This window comes from Chlamydotis macqueenii, chromosome Z (assembly GCF_036417535.1).
Source record: "Chlamydotis macqueenii isolate bChlMac1 chromosome Z, bChlMac1.mat, whole genome shotgun sequence".
NCBI classification, from domain to species: domain Eukaryota; kingdom Metazoa; phylum Chordata; class Aves; order Otidiformes; family Otididae; genus Chlamydotis; species Chlamydotis macqueenii.
In genome coordinates this window covers 54,370,485-54,392,119 of record NC_141593.1, presented here as the reverse complement: position 1 = coordinate 54,392,119, position 21,635 = coordinate 54,370,485, and the positions used below count along the sequence as shown (strand labels likewise).

Sequence of the window (21,635 nt, the reverse complement as noted above, 5' to 3'; positions counted from 1 at the left end):
TGTAACTCCAATTTCACAGAGGAATTCAAGCTTCTTGCCTTTTAATACTAGGTTTATGGGATAGCACAATGCAAGATTTCCTAAAAATTCTTAATAATGATATTTGAGTTCACAGAAACAAATGTACCGAGTTTTCATTATTTCTCCTTTTAGAGCTTTTTCTTTTTTAATACTAGTACAGGAAGAATAAAATGTTTTCAGATTAGAGAAAGAAATTAAAAAGTGAGTGCAAAAATACCAGTGTCACAACCAAGACAGGTACTTGCTTTAGTGATTTGGAGTGGATGATGCATAAATGAATATAAATACGCATATACATGTATATATATACAGGCACATACATGAACACAAACACGCAGCAGAACAAAAGACAAATACTCCAGATTTATCGTAAACTATATCCTCTGTGGTTTGATGTCAATATTATCTAGACGGATGTCATTTGATCCATTTATTTAATTTTACAACCGGTTAATTCCACTTGCTTTTCAATGAAAAGAAAAATCTCACTTACCTACACACACACGACCATCAACTCCAACAGCCAAGCCAGGTGGACACTCACACCGAAAGGATCCTTCAGTATTTATGCAATGACCATTCATGCAAATTCCTGATGTCTGACATTCATCAATATCTATCAAGAGGCAAGACAATTCAACAATCTATTCACTGTTCTTAAGCAAGACTACAATTAATATTTTTAGAACATAAAAATGACTTTATGATAGCAGATGAATTATCAACATAGGCCTGTCTTGTTTCTAATTAATTTCTCATCTTGGAATGACAACAAACAATCAAAATTCCGGCTGTACACTAAAAAGTGAACAAACTAAAAAAGCCCCACAGAACAACTGTAGGATTAGAGGCACTTCTGATTCTACATAAAGCAAAATCAAGGATAAATTTTCCCCTTTGTCCACCCCATGATACTACAACTTTGCTTTAAAGGGTGGTTGAGGAAGCACTAATCCCAAAATACCTATATGATGGTAAATTTTAATTTCTAAGAACTTTCCAGTGGTCATCAATTTCTAAGTCAACAGCTCAGTTGCATGTACATTATGTTAACCACAATTAACAGAAATGGTTCAACTTCAAATCAGAAAACTAACAATTTAGAAGACTTTGCACTTACTAGAAATGATGCAAGCCCAAATCTATTTCTACTGGCAGCAACAGGTATCTTCCATTAGGTTACTTAAACTGAAGCTAAGTCACATTCTACTCTTAAAATGTTTAATGTAAGTTTTCAATGACCTCACTTCAAAAAGTTTGTAATGCTATGCGGCAAATACAATGTCTGAAGTGTTAAGCACTCTGAAATTGCCAGAATAATGACGTGGAAAAGATACTTGTGTGTGTTCATCAATGTAAAATCTTTTGAACCTTTTAAACTTCCCATATTACTGCTCATTTGACCACTTCATGAGGGGCCTGCATATTTTGCTGCATCTATAATGCTCCAAGATTTTTCAAAAGCTGTTATCATCTGTTGTAGCTTTCACAATACTATTAAATATTTCAGTTATTTCTTTCTGTAAGTTAAAGATCTATTTCTATTCTAGGCAGCTTAAGAAATTTACTGTAATAAGGTATTAGTGTGATACCAAATCCATGTGATGAGATTGCCATTCTTGCATGAATGAGTGGACCAGAAAAGCCGTTTCCAATCAAGACTGTCTTAATGTGTTACTCCTCAGTTACACATACCAGTACAGTAACGCCCATTTGGAGCCAGAACAAATCCTGGTTTGCAGATGCATTTAAAACTCCCATCTTCATTTATGCACATCCCATTTAAACACATATTTGTAGTGGTACACTCATCGTGGTCTGCAAAATATTGCAAAGAAAACTGCTTGTAATTCCTCACCTTCCAGAAGATGACACAGTAAAAATAAACAATCAAGACTTAATTCAGCTGAAGATTAAATTCTACTCATAATTCTGATGAAGAATTTTCACTCTGTAGACAAAGCAGCAAACTTTTTTCCCGTTGTGATCAGTTACTTTGCATGTTGCAGCAGATTGTGTATGAAAGACCGGGGCGCATCTTTCTTACATGAAAGAATAAAAAACTTCAATCATCTGACAGAATTGAGAGCTTGTTGTTTATCTAGGAAGATTTTTTTGACACAGTATAGTCAAAATTAACAAATTACTTCTTCAGTAGTGCTGATGTTTGGAGCACTCACTAGCAAGCTTTAGGGAAAAATGTTAATCCTGGTATTGAGTGAACTGGGAGAGATGTAGCTTCAAAAATAAAAATTACCTCAAGTTTTCCTTGAAATCAATACAGTTCTGTACAACAACTATTTCAATGCAGGAGCTATAAGTTAACCTCAGGTTGTATCTTATTTCAAAAAAGGTAGTCCTTAATGATCCTCGATTGCAGTATGAAGTACAATCTCTAGAATCATCTAGCTAATGCCAGCCTCATTATTTAGAAGAGTTCTTACCCACACAATTTTTTCCATCTGTAGTCAATTCAAACCCAGCATTGCAAATACACTGGAAACTTCCATCGGTATTTACACACCGGCCATTTTTACAAAGAACACCATTCTGGATGCACTCATCTATATCTAAGGAAAAAAAAAATCATTGCACAATCAGAGAATTACTGTAAGATAAAAAAGTATATAGCGACAATTATTGCTTTGAAAAATACTGGCATGTTATTTAAACATTACTTAGAAAAAAATTTCCAAAGACAGTTAAAAACTTATTCTCATTACATCAGAGATAGGAAAAATATAATTTTACAGACTTGTGCAATAAACACCACAATGCTACATTTTGTCATGTTCAGCAATGACTTTATGAACACTTTTAAAATCCTACTCTTACATTCATCAGCATACATACCTACACCTGTCATACTAATTTATTTCCTTTTTTTTTTTTTTTTTTAAAATTCCCACTGGGGAATTCCCTGGCCAAGTGACACATATTCCAGAATAACGAATAAACGTTAAAAGATAACAACAGAACACATGGAACGGTAGTCCAGAACTAGAGCTCTAATTAAGGTATCAACTGTTGGGATTTACCAAAGTCACATCGCTAGCTATTGTTTGAACTCCAATGGGATCTGACAAAAGGGGTGAGAACATCTGCAGTGTTAGTAGACATGAAGTAAATTTTCTTACCAATGCAAGCTTGCTTGGTAGGAGTTCTCTGGAAACCTGTGTGGCACTTACAGTAATAGGAACCAGGTGTGTTGACACAGTCTCCATTAGAGCATGGGTTTGATGTGCATTCATCAATATCTGTTGGCAGTATACAGGAGCGTTAGAGACTTCACAATACATAACAAATTCTTTTCAAGTCTAGAAGTTTCTAAGTGAAAAAATCGTAACTAATAGTCAAATGCTAAATACTGAAACTTGTTCTTGGTGCAAAATCATCACTTCCCTAACAATACAGAGTTCTACTCAGTCCAACTAGGCAGACACTTTTGAGAAGTGAAACACTGCTACATAATTTATATGTTTCCTGAGAAACAAAAGAAAAAACGTGTGAGGATTTTGAGACACAGGAACTGACAACAGCCTAGTGAAAATGAACACCACTTTATTCAACATAGTTTCATTTAACAGAATGACAATTCATTTCTCTTCAGAATAAAATAAATACAAACTGAAATTGGCATTTTAAAATCAGAGCAAATCCAACCCCCATCTCCCACCATAATATTACAGGTTTATTGTAGAAATGTGAGGAGGGGCCACACGCCAGCAGGAGGGACTCTTAATGAGACCACAGCCTGCACACCACATCTCAATTATTTATGCCCCACTGCATCCTCAGTCCTAGTCTTTGCACTTGAGCAATGCCAGTCTCAACCTAGCCCTTCTCTATAATGTACCTTACTCTCCTTTCCAAAGGTTTTTGGTATTTAGGTGCAACCAAACACACTTTAATCACCTTAAATCTTAGGTAACTGCTCAGAAATCACTCCCATTTTAAACAGGGCTCTGAAAACTTTAACTCCTTTCAAGACTTTCAAAACTTTAACTCCTTCCCAAATTTGATCCCCAGTGGTTATCAATTAGTCAGCTGTGTCTTTTGCCCAAGACAGCTATTTCCAGTTCTAAAGTAACACTGATTGTTCCTCTCTATTATGCTCCTCTAAATCCTCCCAAGATCCTTGCTCTCTGTGATCCAGGGAGCAGAGCGAGTGTATCCCTCTGCTCTGGCAGGTAGGACTGCTGGCTCAGTCTCTGCGGCAGCTACCAGAGGATGACCGGAGTAGCTCGTTTCTGCTACACTTAAATACACAGGTTACAAACTGAATGGATTCCTTGATCAAATCCCACTTTCTTCATCAACGGCCTATGGTAATTTGACTTTCTTCCCTCCAACTATGCCCTCCATTTCACTTAAAAGGTCTTACAGAAATTACTAATCTCTTCATTTAGGTAGGCTTCAACATCAAACAGCCAATGCTGATTTATGGGGTTTTTTTTGTATCTGGCTGTAAGCTGCCCGAGCAAGCTGGGGCTAAATAAAACCACTGCTGATCAGTTCTTAGTAATGATGATTTTCTTATGCATTTCGCAGTATACACTACCAGAAATACCAGGAAAAACCCAGCATAATTTTGCTGATCATTTGTACTCACCCTTTATCAGGCCTAGTTCTAAAACTTAGTTCATTACATCTTGGAAATAATGAGATGGAATGAGAAATTAAACTTATAAGAACATTTATATGTTAAATAAATGTGTACTTCTAGAAAGCACTCTGCCATGAATGACTTGATTCTAAAAAATGGCAAAAGATTAGTTTTGTTCTAATTTAACCACAAACAAGATTATACATTTCACAGGTTTTACTGTGTTGATGCACATACAGTTAAAACTAATTTCATCAATATACATATTAAGGAGATCTGTGTTTACCCAAATCACTGACTTCATGAGCTGGTTTACAGCATTCTTGGTGCCTAGATAAATATCAGACCTTTTTGGGTAAACAGTTAAATGAATAAAGTTAAAAGCAAATGGAAGAACCAAATACCTCCTCTCACGCACATTTAGATCATTCATACTTGCATAGTAGCTGATAGGACCACTCCAATAAAAACACAAGAATGAAGGAAGATAAAGAAAAGAGAAATTCAGAGTGTTAAATACAACAATGAAAACAGTAACTGTATCTTTCTACTGCAGTAGATTTCTATGTAATTACAGTAGTTTCCTGCTCTTATGCTTCAATTCGGCATGTGGCTGTTGGGAGGCTCTTTCTCACGAGTGCTAGATTAGGTATTTTTTTCCTCACTGCTCAGCTGATATGGGGGGGGTCAAGGAGGATCACACAAAATTCCTCCAGAACAAAGTCCTCAGCTACCGACAAAATGTCAAACCTTAAATCACATTTTCACATAAATGTTTTGTCAAATGTCTCAATTCAAATGACTTTACTGTGTATTTATCTTGCTTGTACAGGGGAGGACAGGGGGAATCTATAAACACTAGATATGGCACTCATCTATTTTGTTTAGTTTTTCTACAGAGAATGACACTTATGACTTTCTTTATTATAGGCTTGCTCTTTATTATAGACTTTCAACTATTACAGGCTTTAATCTGCTAAAAAAAAAGTTCATGCTAGAAATGAATCTCCCTGTAAACTGTTTTATAAATTGTACAGCAGGCATGCAGTGTTCCTCTACGAAATAGCTGACTTAAGCTTAGAAAATCTTTCCAAAGCCATGTGCATCATGATGATTTCCATATAAAATATGCCTCTAAAGATGTTCTTATTTTTATAAGCTCTTGATAAAAGAGGGAAATGGCAAATATATGTTAATATAGAGGAGTTGCTGGCTTTGAGTTTGCATTGCAAGCATGGATATTCCACCAGTATAAACAGGAAACATCTGAGACATATTTAACGCACTTATTCTATCTCCCAGCACTCCCCTCTTCAGCGTCAAATATTTCTCTTTCACCACTTGCATCACACTTATCTCAGCTTTTCAGTGTTTCATCTGTAACACTTGCCAGAATTTCACTAGACACAACATGAAACTTCCAAACCCCACTTAAGACTTACTGCGATGAGTCTGAAGATTTATTACAAAATTTAAAATATGGAGATTTGTATTCACGAAATAACTGAAATTCAGCACAGCACAGCTCTAAGCTTGCTGTCACTTTCAAAGTCTCTACAGCTTTATCCAGAGTTTTTACAAACAGAATGAAATAAGAGAAGGTAATAATACTACAGCTGTCTATCAGGTTGGGGAAGGGGACTGACCATTCAGTGTCAGATCACTTAGGACACTTACAGTCCTTGACTCATCAGGCATGTTTCAGCATAATAAAAGTTCAGGTCAGAGAGTAGTCTGCAACGTCATTATTTTTTTAATTTGGTAGGATAATTTTTAAACAAGACTTTTCTTTAACTCTATACAAAAATATCTGATGATTTCTAGCTTCTCATATTATTGCTCTGGAAGCAGGCAGCCAGAGAGATAGAGCAGTATGGAAGCAGTGCTCATTTATACACCGTTAACCTTACCCCATGCAGTGGCAAGCAACTGTTCCCAATGCCCCAAGATTGTTCTTTCAGTAATGCGAAGAGTATCCAAATTAGATTCAAGCAAACCTTTAATTTAATTTAACAGGTATCAGTACACATAGAAATTCCATGTAGTTTAGTTCCTGCTCACACGTCCAAGAAAACTTTCTGTGTGATTAATAGCAACTACCATTCAGAAATCACTGATTCAGTGTGGCACCTAAGATATTCTGGCTACTTCTTTATAACACAGTTAGAAAATAACAGTGAAACAAAGCTGTGTTATCTAAGATAAATATTGATAAAGTATACTCTCTTATAAAAAGTCTTCTGAATACAAGCATACTCCAAAGGCAAACCATCTAAGAGTCAAAATATTTAGTAATGACTGATTTGTTTTACACAGAAAAAAAATAGGCAAAATGATACTTAAACTTGCTGGAAGCCATTATTCCGGTTTTTTTTTCCCTTTTTCAATATAGGACAGTACTGTAGCTGGCACTGCATCTTCTGCTTTCGTTAAACCAGCTGAAATTCTTGTTTTGATCCCAGTGCATCCAAAATGGCCTCTGTTTTCAGACTACTGTTTCATGCTAAGGTGTGCATTACAAAGTCGAAACTAAGTTTTCTAAGTGAATACACCTTTTTCCTAGCCACATAACTGTGTGTTATGGAATTAAACAGGTCAATAATTTTTCTTTTCCATGCATCTATCAATCCAGTCTCACAGCTTTCAGGCATTTTAACCTCTAACTGAAAATCAGATACAACTTCACCTTCCACTCCAGGCCTAGAGTGGAAGGGGAATGGGAAGGCTGGTAGCCTACAGGGTGACTCCACAGAAGAGAAAGGGACAGAACGTCAGCTAGCTGTTAAGAACACAACATATCTTCCTGTCAATTTAAGCACCCAGAAATGTAAATCTGATGGATCTTTTAAACCATAGATGGTTGTGCTACTTCATTTTTTCATGTGTGATTTCTTCAATGAGAATTGAAAAATAAAGAAGTTTAAACTAAATCCATACAGCTTTACTTGCTGCAACCTAAGTATAAAGGGGCACAAAGACAGAGCACACGAAGTATTTCACAATATGCTCAAAGCTTAAATCCCATTCTAGACTAATCCCAAAAGCCACTCTCAGATGAAATTACTACATTAACACCTGGTCATTGTTGTGGTTTTGTTTAGTGAGGGGGGTCCCGATTGGGGCTGAACTACGACAGTTATTTAGGCTGGGAAGCCAAAAAGGAGCAAAAGGCATAGTTTCTTTTGTGCCAGTGGTCATTTAAACTGGTGTTCACTAAAAGCAGAAGACTAAAAGGTCACCCAAGCCCTGGTGAAGTCTTTGGTTTATCTACTTACCTAAATTTTCCTAATATTATTAATTCCTAGTATTAAATCTGAAGTTACCTCTTATTTAGCAGTTAACGTTACCACCTGCACCAACATCTCCTTTGGTTTATTTTCTACAATTCATTTTTTCCTAGACTTGTAACTTAGATATGCCACATTATCAACATATGCATTTGATTAATAATCAAATGCTTCTAATAGTATAAAATCATACTTATTTTTGCCTTGGTGTGGCCATTTATTTGCCATGCTTCGCAAATTAAGAAAAGGGCTTTGTGAGTTTAATAGCATTCAAACCTCACATGCCACCGTGAACTGGTTCTTTATCACACGCCACCTTTATGCTATCTGCTGATATGAAGCACAAAGTAGCTCAGTCAAATCTGTCTTACCTTAGTAGGAAATCATCTTAGGGACAGGTGACATTGTGCCTTTCCACAGTATGCAGGCTCATTTCTTACAGTGCTCTCTCAGTGTATTTCTTCATCCAGAATAATTCTTTATAAGCATGAGCAAGCATTTATCATAATCATGGTCTACCACCATGTTATTTATCACTGCTTTTTAATGACTTGAACACAAGATGATTGCCTCAAAAAGTACAATTTAGAAAAGCCTTTGACTTTTTTACAGTTGCCAGCTTCGTAACAACTATACACTCAGATTTTTATCATTACACATCCTTATTTCTTCATTTGAAGTCGGAAAGCAAAAATAATAAAAATGTAATAAATATATTGTGTTTTACCAAATAGATAACAAGTGTGCTTCAGAAGGTATTTTCAACTCGCCCCCCAAGTAACAATGACTATGAATACAAGCTGTGAACTAGATTTCATCAAGAGATAACAGTTCAATACGCCAGCTTGCAGAAGATGCTCAGCATATTTCAAGACAGTTCCTCAAGAGTCAAGGTCCACGATGGTCAAAATATTACTGATTTCAGTGATGAAAGTTTAGCGCTGGGAACAAAAGTGCCAGGGCTCTCTGTACACTGTAAAGCCATGCAAGACAGATCTATAGTAAAACTCCCACTCCTCACTTACAAGACATTTATGGGTCCTGAGGCCCAAGGACGCAGCAAGAGACTAAGCCTCTTGAATTTCCCAGCCAGAGATCAGAGGCACAGAAAAATCTCACCCAAAACCAAAAAGCTGAAAAAGTTGGGCTTGCTATAGCATAGAGGACAACTTGGAGGAAGAACTGTAACAATCTGCAAGTACACAAAAGTGGAAAGAGAAAGGTACTGAACTCTTTCCTTATGTACTGTGGATAAGAAAAGAAATTACAAGCTGAAATTATTTGCAAAATTGTGTTTAAATTTGACAAACTTTCTGAAGTTTGACTACTGGAGCACGGCAACTGCCTGAGGAAGTGGTGGAATCTCCATCAACTGACATTTCTTAAGAAGAGGGTGTACAAATAGTTGTTAGGAACAATGCAGCTATAACTGACATCTCTGGTGCAAGAGAATGGCTTAGCTAAGGGGACTCGCAAACTTCAGGTGCAGTGGATGAAGTCAGTTTGAGAAAGGAAAAGAGAGAGGTTAAACACAGTAAGAAATAGCAATATCAAAGGAAAAGTACTATTCAACACTTGTTGCATTTCACTTTTCCAGAAGGCAGAGTGCGAAGCCAGATAGGTCCTGATGCTCGGTTTGCAATTCAGTGGGAGGCAGAAGAATTTGCAACTCAGAGCTGCAGTGTTCCTAGCTCAGATTCCAGTTGATAGCCACTCTGCCAAATGTACGTCAAAATCTGCCTGTACTATTCTCAGGTGCAGACCGTAAACTGTGTAATCTTGGATTAGAAGACTTTTTTAAGGATTTGGGTAGCTGCTATTTTCCATGTTCCTTTGTTTCTGTATTTTCCTGTAATCCACAGGCACACTAAAAACTGATTCTGAACACAGTTTCAGTGAGAAAAGCCTATCGCTAACAAGTTCTTGTATAACATTTTTTTTATTCATAGATCTCAAATGTCTTTATAAAGAATCAGTAAGCAAATGTTCAATCTATTTAGGATCCTATATGTTTACTAAGCTGTATCCTGCATACAGGATTATTCTCCACATAACTGCCTCACAAGAATCTCCAAATTTTCTATTTTTCTTGAAATAACCTGATGAGCCTTTGACTCTTGACTGCAAGAGTGAAGTTCACAGTAACTGAACAAAAGTGCAGAATCCCAAATTCGGCTTTTGTTATAAAAACTTGGCATTCAGTATTTTCATATGAAATGTAAACATAAGCAAAAAGTTAATGAATGTATTTTTAAAATTATTTGATATCTTTCAAACTGTCATTCATCCTTACAGGTAGGTAAAACATAAATTCTACTCTTCGTTACCTTGAACATAGAATCATATCACAGAATCACAGAATGGTTTGGGTTGGAAGGGACCTTAAAGATCGCCTTGTTCCCCCCTCCCTTGCCATGGGCAGGGACACCTTCCACTAGACCAGATTGCTCAAAGCCCCATCCAACCTGGCCTTGAGCGCTTCCAGAGATGGGACATCCACAACTTCTCCAAGCAACCTGTTCCAGTGCCTCACCACTCTCACAGTGAAGAACTTCTTCCTTATGGCTAATCTGAACCCTACCCTCTTCAGTTTAAAGCCATTACCCGCTGTCCTATCACTACATAACTCAACACTAACTCCTGTAGAAAAAACAGAGCTATGTGAGCATAACAAAAGAGAACATGGAACAGAACTTACTTCATTGAATGTAAAGACAAAAATGTGCGATACCCACCAAGTACAGGAATACTCAGAATCAATATTTGCGATTAAATTATTTTTTTAAAGGAAACATATAACTTTCATGAAGATTTTAAATTACCTAGTGTAAGCAATATCATGGTCTTTGCACTCTCTTTCACAAGAGTAATATTATTAAAATTAATATGTATGTGGGGGGAAAAGAATATGCTGGAGTTTTTTTTAATTAGATTTAAAGTAGGAAAATACCAGCATTATAAAAGTGAGTAATGGATTTCAGAAACACGCACTTACCAATACAATCCCCATTCGCATCCTGCTTATATCCCATGTTACACTCACATCGGTAACTAGAAAGGGTTGGTATACAACGTCCATTTAAACAAAGGTTGGGATGGTGCTTACAGATGTCTATTGTCTGATTGAGTATTGCTAATTAAAAAAAAAAACAGAAAATGAGACAAATATATGTATTTTCAAATAGAAGTAAATATGAAGATTACACTTGGCTTCAGAAAGTATGTTACAAGGCGTATAAATACATCCATCAAATCAAGTGGTTTTTTCTAAGCACTACCTGTTGACACAACAGTAAACTAACAAGACCAAGTAGCTCTCAGAAACAAAAAACACATCAGACAAACAGTCTTAACTATGATTTACCACTTACGTGTGTAGCCTGATGAGACTGTTGGTGGCCTCATGAGCAAACCATAATTTGGGTGAAAGCTGAAGCAGTCTGTTTCTGTATGTTTATTTTTTTTTGTATACCTGTCTTAATAATACTTCTTGCATTTTATTAACTTTATGGTTCTGATCCTAGAAACATGTTTACACATTATAGGCAACTTTACATATATGAGACTTTGCTCTGATTATTATTCATCTTGCACTTTCAGTCAAGGCAGTGTTCCTGCAGAATAGGTAAGTTTTACATTTGGAAGAACAAGGAAAGACAATAGTTTTTTTTAAAACCCTGGTGATCAAGACAGATCAGCAGGGACAGCACAAGCTCAAGGACTCTATAACTGAAGTGAAGAAAAAAAATCTCTACATCTGAACTTTTCCTAAAAAAAAGAGGGCTCCTGAACTTCCTAATGTATCATCTAAGGTCTCTCAAATGTACTTAAATATAAAGACATTTTTATGTGTTAAAACATTGTATCATTTCCAGACTAAAAACTAAGCAGAAAAAAAAAGGAAAAAAATAGAAGGAATTAAAAAAAAAGAGAGAGAAACAAGGCACAACAATGCAAGTACTTACTTAGCCCTGTAATTATTGGGCCATTTCCAGCAGCACTTTGACCACCTGTCCCTACTCCTGTTCCGCCTACACCTGGGGAGAAACCATTGCTTCCAGGGATGGGAATGAATCCTGCTCCTCCTGGGCCATAGCCATTGCCATTGCCACCGGGAAGAAACCCATTTCCTCCTGTCCCACCACCTCTGGAACCACCTCCAGCAGGAACACTATCCACACAAAGTCTGCGGTATTCATCTATTAAACAGGAACACACAGAGAAGCACAAAGTAAATCAACTCTTCAGGGTCAGCTAATACAGAAGATACAGATCTTTGTATGCTACAAAAACCAGAACACCAAATCCTTGTTTCTTTGATGTTATATGTTCCCTCTCCCACTCCTAATCTCAGGCAGATCTCATGACTGTGATAGGTGTTACTTAAGGAAGGACACTAAGAATTATAAAAGGAACTACCATAATTTATAACTACTTGTTAAAACCTTTTTGTTGATGCATTGCCAGCAGCACTGTAACTCCCTGGTCACTCAGATCTTGATACAGATAAACTGAAAATACATTTCACTAAGGATGAGGACTACTGTTCTTTGAGCAGAGTTGAAACAATAAATAAAACACTGACACATTTCTAGTTCACAGTAACCCAAAATTCGATGGAATGAGAAAGCAGCTGTTCCTTTAAATCAAAATGAATGATGGACCCTCAGAGTCATTTCCTCTTTGAGTTGGACCACAAAATCTTCCCCCTTTCCCAAGAACTACTTCCAAAATCAACAAGAGGACATTAAAGAAATTTGTCCCAAACAATCATGGACCAGAAAAAAATGGATCACAGATGGTATCATCAGTATTAAAAACACAAGAATGAATAATAATGCAATTCCTGACTTTCTTTTTCCATTTAGCCTACTTTTTAAAGTACTTTAAAATATTACAGTGACCTCCATCCCAACTAGAATGGACAGCAAGAAGGAGAAAACAAACCAACCCACCAACAAGCCACTCACCAGATCCTCTGATAGGACACATCTCTGGAACAGACCCAATAGCCCAGCACCTGCCAGACTCACAGCAGCACTGCCTTTTCGTGAACCTACCAGGAAGCTCCTGTGCACAGCGGCCATTCACTGTGTTGGAGAAACAAGTACTTGCCCTTTGATCTGGAAGTTAATTTAAAAAGAAAATTTTAAAATTCAATTGATGTAAGGACTAAGATGTTTACAAAAGCAAAAACAAACCCCCAAATACCCGCAAACACACCAAATAATTATCTGAGGTGATCAGGGCCAATGCATTCTACATTTGGTTTACTGTAGGATCACGTATTTGCAGTGACACTAACCCTGCATTAATCCAACATGAAATCTTAAAGTTTGCTCAAGCTAATGGGAAACATGGATGATACAAAAGACACAAAGTAATACAAATTAAAACTAGATACAAATATATAAAAAGCCTACTACGGCAAAAATCAAGATATTTCATGTAACAACTGCAACAACAGTAAATTCATTTAATTAATTTTTCCTTGGTGTACATGTATCTGACTGAAGAAATGCTCTACCCTGCTCAGTAGACTGAATGTACACCAGTATTTTTAGTAGTACCATGTGAAAACCACTGTATATAAATATGCTAGTGTTTATTACATTCTAGTTCCTTCAAGGACACAATCTAGATCTTTTATTGTCACACTCCTGAACGCTGACTAGGAGAAAACCTCAATGAATTTGGAAAGGCATGGTACTAACGACAGTAACTGAACACATCCTCATATTTTGGTTAAAAGCAAGTATTTATCTTAAACTGGGAAGAATAAAATAATTTGTATTAACAAACATTAAATTCTTCACTTTTCTCCTAAGTAAAAGAGAAATTATACTTGAGAAGTATACAAATACTATAAACATTTGAGAGCACAAGAACTTTCAGATACATCTTCATTTAAGGGAAGGAGACTCTGTGCCCTAGGGGCCTGTCTGAGAGGATAAGGGCATGTGATTTGTGTGCAATTGGTTTTGGGAGCTGATTTTTGAAACTAGATTGCAAAACATGCTAGAATCCATGGAAATTTTGATCATACTGGAAATCATAGGTTCTCAGTATTCCTGAGGCTAGCAACAATATATTTGAAGTTTGGCACTCCTCAGATGAACCTAGATAACAAAAGCTGGCTACACTGCAAAAAAAATCATCCATGTGAAATCACTTGTAGGTCTTGTGTTGCTACTGGCTTACAAAATTTCTCTGTAATTCAGAAATCCGTTCAGAATTCCCATCCCCCTCCCAACACGAGAACAAAGTGCTTTGAGATGTCTGAAATTAAGAAGAGCGGCATGAGATCTAGAAAATACATTGTTATTAGCAATTGTTAATGCTTTTTGCACATAGTATGCAGTACTTTTAGTTAATTCATCAGACTGGTTTATTTATTTGACACACGCAGCTGAATAAAAGAAATTACCACATGTGAAAATAAGCACGTATCTTTTTTATAATACAGAAACAGGTTTTAAATAAATTGTCCTGGAAAAGTGACAATCTACGGAAAACTGATACCCAGTTCGTTTTATTATCTGTTCCAGTCAATTTAGTGGCACCTCAGCACACATTTATTAATGCCTTCTAAGTTTATATATGTGTGTTACATTGGTCTTTGAAGGTTAAATTAACCTATGTGAGAAGGAACTTGAAATACCAAGCAACGATAAATGTTTGCTCCTTTAGAACCAAAGTGAGCTTAGATTTTGGTTTCATCAGATGGAGGTTAAAAAAACAAATGTAACTAACACTTCCTATGTTTGCTTAGACAACAGAGAGATATTAATTGTTTTTTTTCCTAGGAAGATCCAGATCTCAGGCAGGAGCTCTCAGGCTATAACACAGCTGACACAGAGAGATCTACTCTCTACATAAAGACGGTTGCAGTGGCAATCATCATCATCAGATGTTAGGAACTTTAAGTAGCTGGATAAGAGATAGTAGTGAGTTAGCATACAGTGACATCCTGGGGCAGGAGGGCAGTGCTAGACGGTTGGGACAGAAGTTCTGCTGCTGCTGTGTTCAAATTGCCTTAATAACCTTGAGAGCTCTAAAAGCCAACAGAGTGGAATACCTACCAACACAGCGGGAGCCATCTGTGGATGTGACATAACCCCGTGGGCAGATGCAGAAATAACTTCCTACAGTGTTAGAGCATTCACCGCCTTCACAGATTCCTGGGATGATGCCGCATTCATCAATATCTATCCAAAAAGAAAAGGACATAAGATAATTAGCACAGCACTTGAGCACATTGTATTAAAAAGAGGGAAATAGAACTTTTCTGAAATGAAGCCTAGACTGAATAACCTATTGCCAGTGTTTGCATGCTGCAAATCGTTTTGTTTGCCATCTAATGGAGGTTTTCCTTATACACTCAAGGGGTACACCACTTCAAGTCACAGAGTATGTGAGAGCAGCCTGGGATTTCCTCTAAATGATACATACTGAGTGCCATCTCTAGGAAACACACTACAGCTATAACGCAATACTCAAAATACACATCCTGCTTTTGAGCTGAAGGAAGGAGAATGGTACAGCAGCCAAACATGACAACTCTGGGCTTCTGCGACCACAGAAGTATTGCTCATCAGATCTGACTGGTTTCTGGCCTTCTAATACTCCAACTGTAAAAAAGAATTTTGGCCAAGCTCTTCAAATATGACTCAATATTGAAGTTTTACCTTTTTTTTCAGATATTTTAATCTGTTCAGATGTTTCTGCTAACTAAAAGCCATGGTCTCATCTCAACACTGAAACAATTTTGTATGTAAATACACATAAAGTGAGATATCATCAGGCTGATGAATGAGCTGCTGTACATAACAAGGGGCTGGTAGGGAACTTGGGATCAGGACTGACAGCACCATGTGCTGCCTCTGCACAAACTGGAAGGAAAATGAGGAACCGAGGCAATGAGAAGCAATACGAGGAAGGAGTCTGACTGTATTAGAGATGTGAAGCGCAGCAGAGCAAACTGGAATGGAAGAAATACAAGCGGGAAGAATAGGATGAGAGTAAAGACTACATCATGACCACCTACACAAACAAGTCATTTTAAGAAACCACTTCATTCTGCAACTGTGGCAATCTTTAGACAAATGAATAATTCTAGGATCATTTTAGTAACCTAATCTTGCTTTTATGTGAACTCTGTACATTAGCTTTCCAAGTGGCTTTCAGTGAATGTGAACTGTGGTGCAGGTTTAACACAGGAGGCATTCTGGGAAAACATGGTCCAACTTTCTAAGTAGCTTGAGACTAGTTATGTTTTCCAGTTGGAACGATATGGTACCACAGGTTTTGCATGGCCTGATACCAAAGGTAGTCATCAGTACAAGACTTTGGCTTAACTTGTTTGTGAAAATCTGGATGCAGTACTTATTTAAATAAGCTTTCATACTGTGAAGCAAAAATCAAAACAAAAAAAAAAACCCAGACTGCTCATGTCAAATAATTCAGGAGAAGCATTAAAAAGAGTGTATGACAGAAATTATCCTGTGATTACACTGTGAAGGCATTCACATGCTTTCTAAGAAAGCCTTGGGACCCACGGACCATTTCTTGCCCTTTTACACAGACCTATCATTTCATTGGACCTATCACTCCAGAAATTATCTTCAGATGACTGAATACTTGAGAAAAAAAACTTATGTTATGCCACAAGGCCACTAAGAATGTGAAAACCGTTCTTTGCAAAGGGAAGGTACGAATAAAACAATCCCTCCCCCATTGGCATGTCATTTGGAGTGTCATTGTAGAAAAGACAATTCATCTTACAGGTAACATGTCTTCAAACTTCCTAACTAGTCCATAGATACAAACATCCGGTGGCCTTTGCTGTTTGTTTTACACTATAAAGCAGAATTAGAGGAAGCGAAAAATTTGCCTTTTTAATAAGGTTATTTAAGCATTCCAGAGGATGCAAAAAGTTCATATTTTACATTAACATAGTTACAAAATGATGACAACTAATACACACATTTTAGACATCTGCTCAAGTATGTACAAAAGAAAGTGCCATTTTTACTAAATCAAAACACTTCCAAGCAATAATGCTTTCACTTAAGACTTCATAGTTACCCACTGCAGAGATTCCAGAATTTCAAATGACAGTATAAATCAAAACCAAATAATTCCCCAGGAAATCTTTGAAATCTTGCATTAATTTACTATATTAAAGACAATATATATATAATGTGGTGAATTGCTTATCATCTGATTTAATCCAATGAAATGAAACCATGTGTTTGAAAAAAAAAGAACTGGAACCAGCTGCATGCCTTGCTGAGATCTTTCCTGCAGTACAAGTGTTTCACAACTTATAAGTCTTTTAAACACGAATACTGTCTTCTGTACACACATACAGTTTTGAAACATCATGTCAGAAATACAGGCAAGAAAACTGGATGAAATCAGGACTACTCAGCAGGAAGATCTTACTTTTTCTGGAAAGTGATGACTTCCTGATAGTAGAATCACTGGATGCTCATGCAAGAAAATTCCCTTATTTTACAATCCTTTGAAGTACACCTTCAATCTCAAAGAAATACTACACTACTCTTTTTCATCACTACTGTAATGATTCAGAAAATAAATTTCAAGACTAATTCTGAAGTTCAGACGCATTCCAATTTTGATAAAGATATCATCAGCAAGGTGATAATGATTTACCAGCATAGAAATACCATCTGAAAATGCAAAGGCTGTACACACAAACAGGATGGCACAAAACTGGTATCAACTGCCAGCAGTGATGCGTAAGCAAGATAAATTTAAGAATCCCTGTACTAGGAACTAGCTACATAGCATTTTCTAATATCGGTTTTATTCAGTCACTCTCTTAGAGAGTGGGTCTTAAATCTTGCAGTTTTTTTAATAACTGAGGTATTATAGCAGCTACTATACATAAGAGAAAAAAAAACCACAAGAAAAATGAATCTCTAAAAATCTGACTACTAAAACCAGCGGGCACTTGAAAACTGAAAGTTTCTGCTTCATTTTCACTCGGCACAGGTATCTGCTACTTTAGAGGTAGTAATCTTCATTACAAGAACATAACACCTGATCTTCTACCAAAAGAAAACAAATTCCAGACTAGTTGGTCATACAGTACAAAGCCCACTGATGTAATGAGTAGGTGGAGTTTGTAGCCCTGGCAAGTGAAAGACATAGAAAGGAAGTAGTTAGCCATTTCTGCAGAACTGCAGGAGGAAGATCATCCTTCTCACTGGGCTACAGGCACAGGAGTTTAACACTGTCTAGGACTATTGTTCAAGAATGACAGGGAGGTTGGAAGGGAGGAAATACCTTCCAGCAATCTGGGCAGTGACCGGAGTGGAAAGAAGACTCCATAGTCTTCTCCATGCGGAGAGAAAAACATTTTTTTAACCAAGTAACACAGAGAGCCTTGTGCAAGAATAATTTTCTTACCCACTGGAGCAGTACCAAGTCAGTGCATTTTTTGTTTCACTAGTTTTTGAGCTAAATCTTTGTCTCTCCTTCCCCTTTCCTGGCTTTTCCATGTGCAATTCTTTCAACAAGATCCAACTGGAAAAGCTGGAAGAGCTATTTTTAGGACGGCTGATTGAAAAAGTTACTCAATTTCCTCCCTTCCCTTCTCAAAAACACATAAATTACTGGTCTTGGGGAAAACGCTCCAAAGACAGTAAGAGGAGATGCTGTCTTAGGTGTGAAAAAGACTGGTGGCATGCATGGCTGTGGTTCCAACATTGAACAAGAGACAAGAAAGCCAGTCACAATGTGAAAACCAATTTAAATGTGTGGCATAAACTTTGCAGGTGTGAGTATTAATAGGTGAGCTTCTGCCAAAAAAAACCCAGCCTAGCTACTGGTCATCCAGTACTTTTACTACTACAGTAAGCAAGATTTTATGAATAACTGAACTAAAAGTACCAGAAAAGGGGCTCTCAACTGCTGAGTTCTGAAAAAGGGATCCTGGAAAATAGTTTTAGTCTATAGTAATACCTGGTAGTATCAAATCTGAATAACACACAGACTGAACACACAGACTGATGAAATTACACATTAAAGGAGGAAAACCAGAAATAGAACTGCTTTTTTTTTTTTTTAAAGGTTCTTTGCATTTTGGTGCCATGTTTTAAAAAAGGAGTTAGCCTGTGTCATATACTCCTAGCCCTTTGATGTCAATAATACAGTAACATATCTTTTTGGAAGAGTATCAGAGGTATCCTACCTCCTAGGATACCTTTGACTGTAAAGGGTGTGATAACTAACTACATTTAGTCAAGGAGTATAGTGTATTTTCAATTTGAGAAGAGTAAGTGGAACACATTTATTAGATCCTTAAAGTGCTAATGAGTAGTAGTCCTCCTCCTATGTGAACCAGGAAGCACAACTGAGAGCTTATTTTTCCTCTTAGTTTATCTATATACAATCCATCTCTGAGCAACTCACAGATGTAAGTTCCATTAATTCTGGAGGACAACATTCTAAAAATGAACACAATTTCATTTCTAAAAAGTCAATGAAAACTCAATATATTGTAGATTAAAAATTTAGGCCCAAAAAGAGAAGAGTTTGGGGTTTTCTTTTGCTCAGTGAAGATATCACACCCCTGCTCCAGATATCTGGGATTTTGTACAAGGCCTGTAATGACCTTCTCCAAATTTTTTCAGCTCTGTGCCCATTTTTTGAATCGTTCCATGACTTGCCCAGAAGCAGAAGAAGTTTTCCAGACTACTGTGGAAAGTCTATAAATCAGGAACATAGAAAAGCTCATAAATAAAATCAGTAATGTCGAACTCTGAGCCGGATTAATCTTAAAGGCCATATTTTCCCAAACAGCCTAAGCTACCTAGTTTCTACAAATGAGGACATACACACACAGTTACACAAATAAATTGTTCTCATGTGCTCTGGAAATCCTTTAAATCCTCTTTATTGATACAAAATTGCCATTAATTTCTGAAAGGTCAGTGTCAGTAAACCGTAATCTGAGGCTGAAAATAAATCCAATAAACTGAATAAATGCCTTTCTACTGGTTTTTTTTTTTTAAAAAAAAAAAAACCCAAACAAAAAAGCACAGGAATACAAAGGAAGCAAATATCCCAGCAAAGCAATGTTTATTGCCTAGCATATTTCTAGCAAAATCCATTATGGCACAAAAAGCACAACATGAACATTTCAAGTTATTCTAACAATAGCTATTGTTTCCAGGAGGAACAACAGGAGAAGAAACCCTAACCCACAAAATACATCTGGATGTTTTAAGCGCAAAGGATACAGCAGACGATCTCAAATCCCTGTTTCTTAAGCAGAAGACTTGCTGTTAAATAAAGAAGGTCTGAATAGTTAGTGTAAGATTCCAGCCTCTGCCTCTGCACACTGGAGCCTTGCCTGGTTACTGACTCCAGCTTGGATTTTGTGCTTTTGCTAGCCAGCAAGTAATAGTCGATCTGGTTTTCCATACTTAAAGAAGGGAAAGCAGTGAGCAAAATACTCCATACCACATCTCCTCCATATAATGTTTTAAATAAAAAAAAACCTTCATTAAAACAATACAGTTTCTACTAAATAATTTTTCTGTACACAGGTTCTAACTCAAAGGAGACCAATGCCTTATATCCTTCCCAATGGCCCAATTTGTATATATAAACAATGTTAACTTCACTCAAACGACCAGTTGCACTAACTGAACGTGTAACTGTTTGAAGCACTGGCTATACTTTTACACTACAAATCTCACACTGACAGATTATGAACTCTCAAGTCCTTTATTAAAAAAAAAAAAGCCTGAATAAAACTATGGCTTGGCATTCACGCTCTGCTCCATTCTTGGAGCAAAGTAAGCATGGTATTATGCTGGTATAATTTTGGCATTACCATCTTGGCTGTGAACCATGGGGAAATGGACAAGTAACGGTTTCATTATTTTTTTTTTTTTCCCTGAAAAAATTGTACAAACTAGACACTACAAGGTGTTATCTGCATAATTCCCTGTAGGGAATTATGTGACTAGGAAGCTGGTGGGGAAGCTGTGAGCACGGACTAATTAGTACCTAACTACTGCCATAGACAGAAGTGGCAGGGGCTTAAAAGAAACAAAGCCAGAGCATATGACTTGTTCTGCAGTAGGCTGCCAACAAAGCAGGAAATGAAAACCCATTGATTACTGAACTATGAAATAACAGCAAATATTTCAGAGTGTGGATGATGTTTCACTTCTATTATGTACAGCCCCAGAAGCTCACAGATTTTTAGGCAGATATGTATTAAAAATGCATTCACTTTTTCTTGTGGATACTATCAGGGAGAACCTTTGAATAACATTTTTAACAATTATAGTAGACCTTTACATACATCAAAAAAGTAGAATGCAAAAAATGCTTTAATTACTTTTTGCAAAAGGAAGGAAACATATCACTGAATAAATTTTCCTGTTGGCATCAAAGCTGGAGTGCAGATGCCAGACAGAAAAGTAACACATACAATATGACCTGCATTTTTTTTTATCTCTATGAAAACATCTATTTGATGTATTTTAACTGCATCCTTGCCTGAGAGGAGGTATCAGGTCTCCTTCACACAGATCTCTTCTGCGGTTAATAGCAGTAAAGCATGAGCACTGCCACAGGCAGATTACAGACATAATCACAACAGCGACTTCATCTATTGAACTGAGACAATCGTTTATCTAAGAGACACCCAAATGCTGTCTTTGCTCTGATTATAT

General features: G+C 36.8%; 1 protein-coding gene across 3 annotated transcripts in view; it reads right to left on the bottom strand.

Moving 5' to 3' along the window:
* FBN2 (fibrillin 2) overlaps positions 1-21,635 on the bottom strand; it is a 174,131-nt gene that overhangs the window by 95,990 nt on the left and 56,506 nt on the right. For 2 of the 3 annotated variants that reach the window (XM_086771566.1, XM_086771565.1), the window contains exons 8-15: positions 14,997-15,122; positions 12,885-13,037; positions 11,880-12,113; positions 10,910-11,047; positions 3,159-3,278; positions 2,466-2,591; positions 1,717-1,839; positions 515-637 (exon numbers count right to left, since the gene is read on the bottom strand). In XM_086771566.1, the coding sequence (XP_086627692.1) occupies positions 515-637; positions 1,717-1,839; positions 2,466-2,591; positions 3,159-3,278; positions 10,910-11,047; positions 11,880-12,113; positions 12,885-13,037; positions 14,997-15,122 (1,143 nt within the window). The remainder of the gene's footprint in view (positions 1-514; positions 638-1,716; positions 1,840-2,465; positions 2,592-3,158; positions 3,279-10,909; positions 11,048-11,879; positions 12,114-12,884; positions 13,038-14,996; positions 15,123-21,635) is intronic. The other variant, XM_086771567.1, reaches the window with a different exon arrangement.